This window comes from Orycteropus afer, unplaced genomic scaffold, assembly GCF_000298275.1.
Source record: "Orycteropus afer afer isolate SDZICR_OR568_19922 unplaced genomic scaffold, OryAfe1.0 scaffold00222, whole genome shotgun sequence".
Taxonomy (NCBI): domain Eukaryota; kingdom Metazoa; phylum Chordata; class Mammalia; order Tubulidentata; family Orycteropodidae; genus Orycteropus; species Orycteropus afer.
The window spans coordinates 317,309-318,448 of NW_006921809.1; the positions used below are offsets into that span (position 1 = coordinate 317,309).

Below are 1,140 nucleotides of genomic sequence, written 5' to 3' on the forward strand. Positions count from 1 at the left end.
CTACTCTTCCCCCCATTCGAACAAAAGCCTTGACCAACATGTCCCGGACACTGGTGAGCAAGGAGGAATCCCCCACAGAGCTGCCACCTGCTGAGCCTGTCCTCAGCCCCCTGGAAGGTACCAAGATGACTGTGAATAACCTGCACCCTTGATTCACTGAAAAGAACATTGTTGAGCTTTTCTGTGTGTGTGGAGCCCTCAAGCGGGCTCGGCTGGTCCATCCTGGGGTAGCAGAGGTGGTTTTTGTGAAGAAGGATGATGCCATCACTGCATACAAGAAGTACAACAACCGGTGTTTGGATGGGCAACCAATGAAGTGCACCCTTCATCTGAATGGCAACGTTATCACATCAGACCAGCCCATCCTGCTGAGGCTGAGTGACAGCCCCTCAGTGAAAAAGGAGAGCGAGCTGCCTCATAGGGTGAATTCTGCCTCTTCACCCAACCCTCCTGTAGAAGTGGACCCTGACACTATCCTGAAGGCACTCTTCAAGTCCTCAGGAGCCTCTCTGACCACACAGCCCACAGAATTCAAAATCAAACTTTGAGTGGGGAAGCGAGGCAGCCAGAGCATTCTGGGGACAGAGGAGGGTGGCTCTGTTGCCCAAGCCAAGCTTGTGACCAGTGGGCCGTTGGACTGGAGGCCCCTGAAAGTGGGAAGGGTGCCAGGTCGACTTGTCCTCACTGGACAGGTCCTGCCTCTCCATGTTGTGTCCTACTCTCTGCTTTTCTCTTCAGTGACATTTCCTGTAGTTTGTGTTTTCTGCTCTCCACCTTGTCATCAAGGTGGACTCGTGTTTCTCAGAGGGTCCCTCCCCTAATCTCAGTCCCAAAGGGAATCCTTACTTGGAAACACAGCACTAAATTGTCCAGCTGTTCTCTTGTGGTCCTGTGGGATTCAGGACTGGGGCTGTTTGAAGAAGACTGCTTTTTCCAGGAGGTGGGGGGTGCAACCTCTGCTATCATAGCGGGAGCCAGGTCTGCTCAAGAGGGAGCCGGGGCTCAGGTCACAAACCCCTGTTCTCTCACCACAATTGGCTCTAGGCCGAGTTGGAGAGAGCCTGTGGCAAGGGCAGGTAGGCTGCTGCTTTGCTGTGAAGAATACTTGGAGGGTCCTTGCCAACTCTGGCAACCCCAAGT

The 1,140-nt window shown here is 53.7% G+C and overlaps 1 protein-coding gene across 1 annotated transcript; it reads left to right on the forward strand.

Moving 5' to 3' along the window:
- Positions 1–14: 14 nt before the first annotated feature.
- On the forward strand, positions 15–548 carry LOC103203683 (polymerase delta-interacting protein 3-like; the record flags this gene model as incomplete). The annotated part of the gene is given in 1 exon segment (XM_042782034.1): positions 15–548. A coding segment is annotated over 1 exon segment (534 nt), but the record flags the coding sequence as incomplete, so codon positions are not given.
- Positions 549–1,140: the final 592 nt, after the last annotated feature.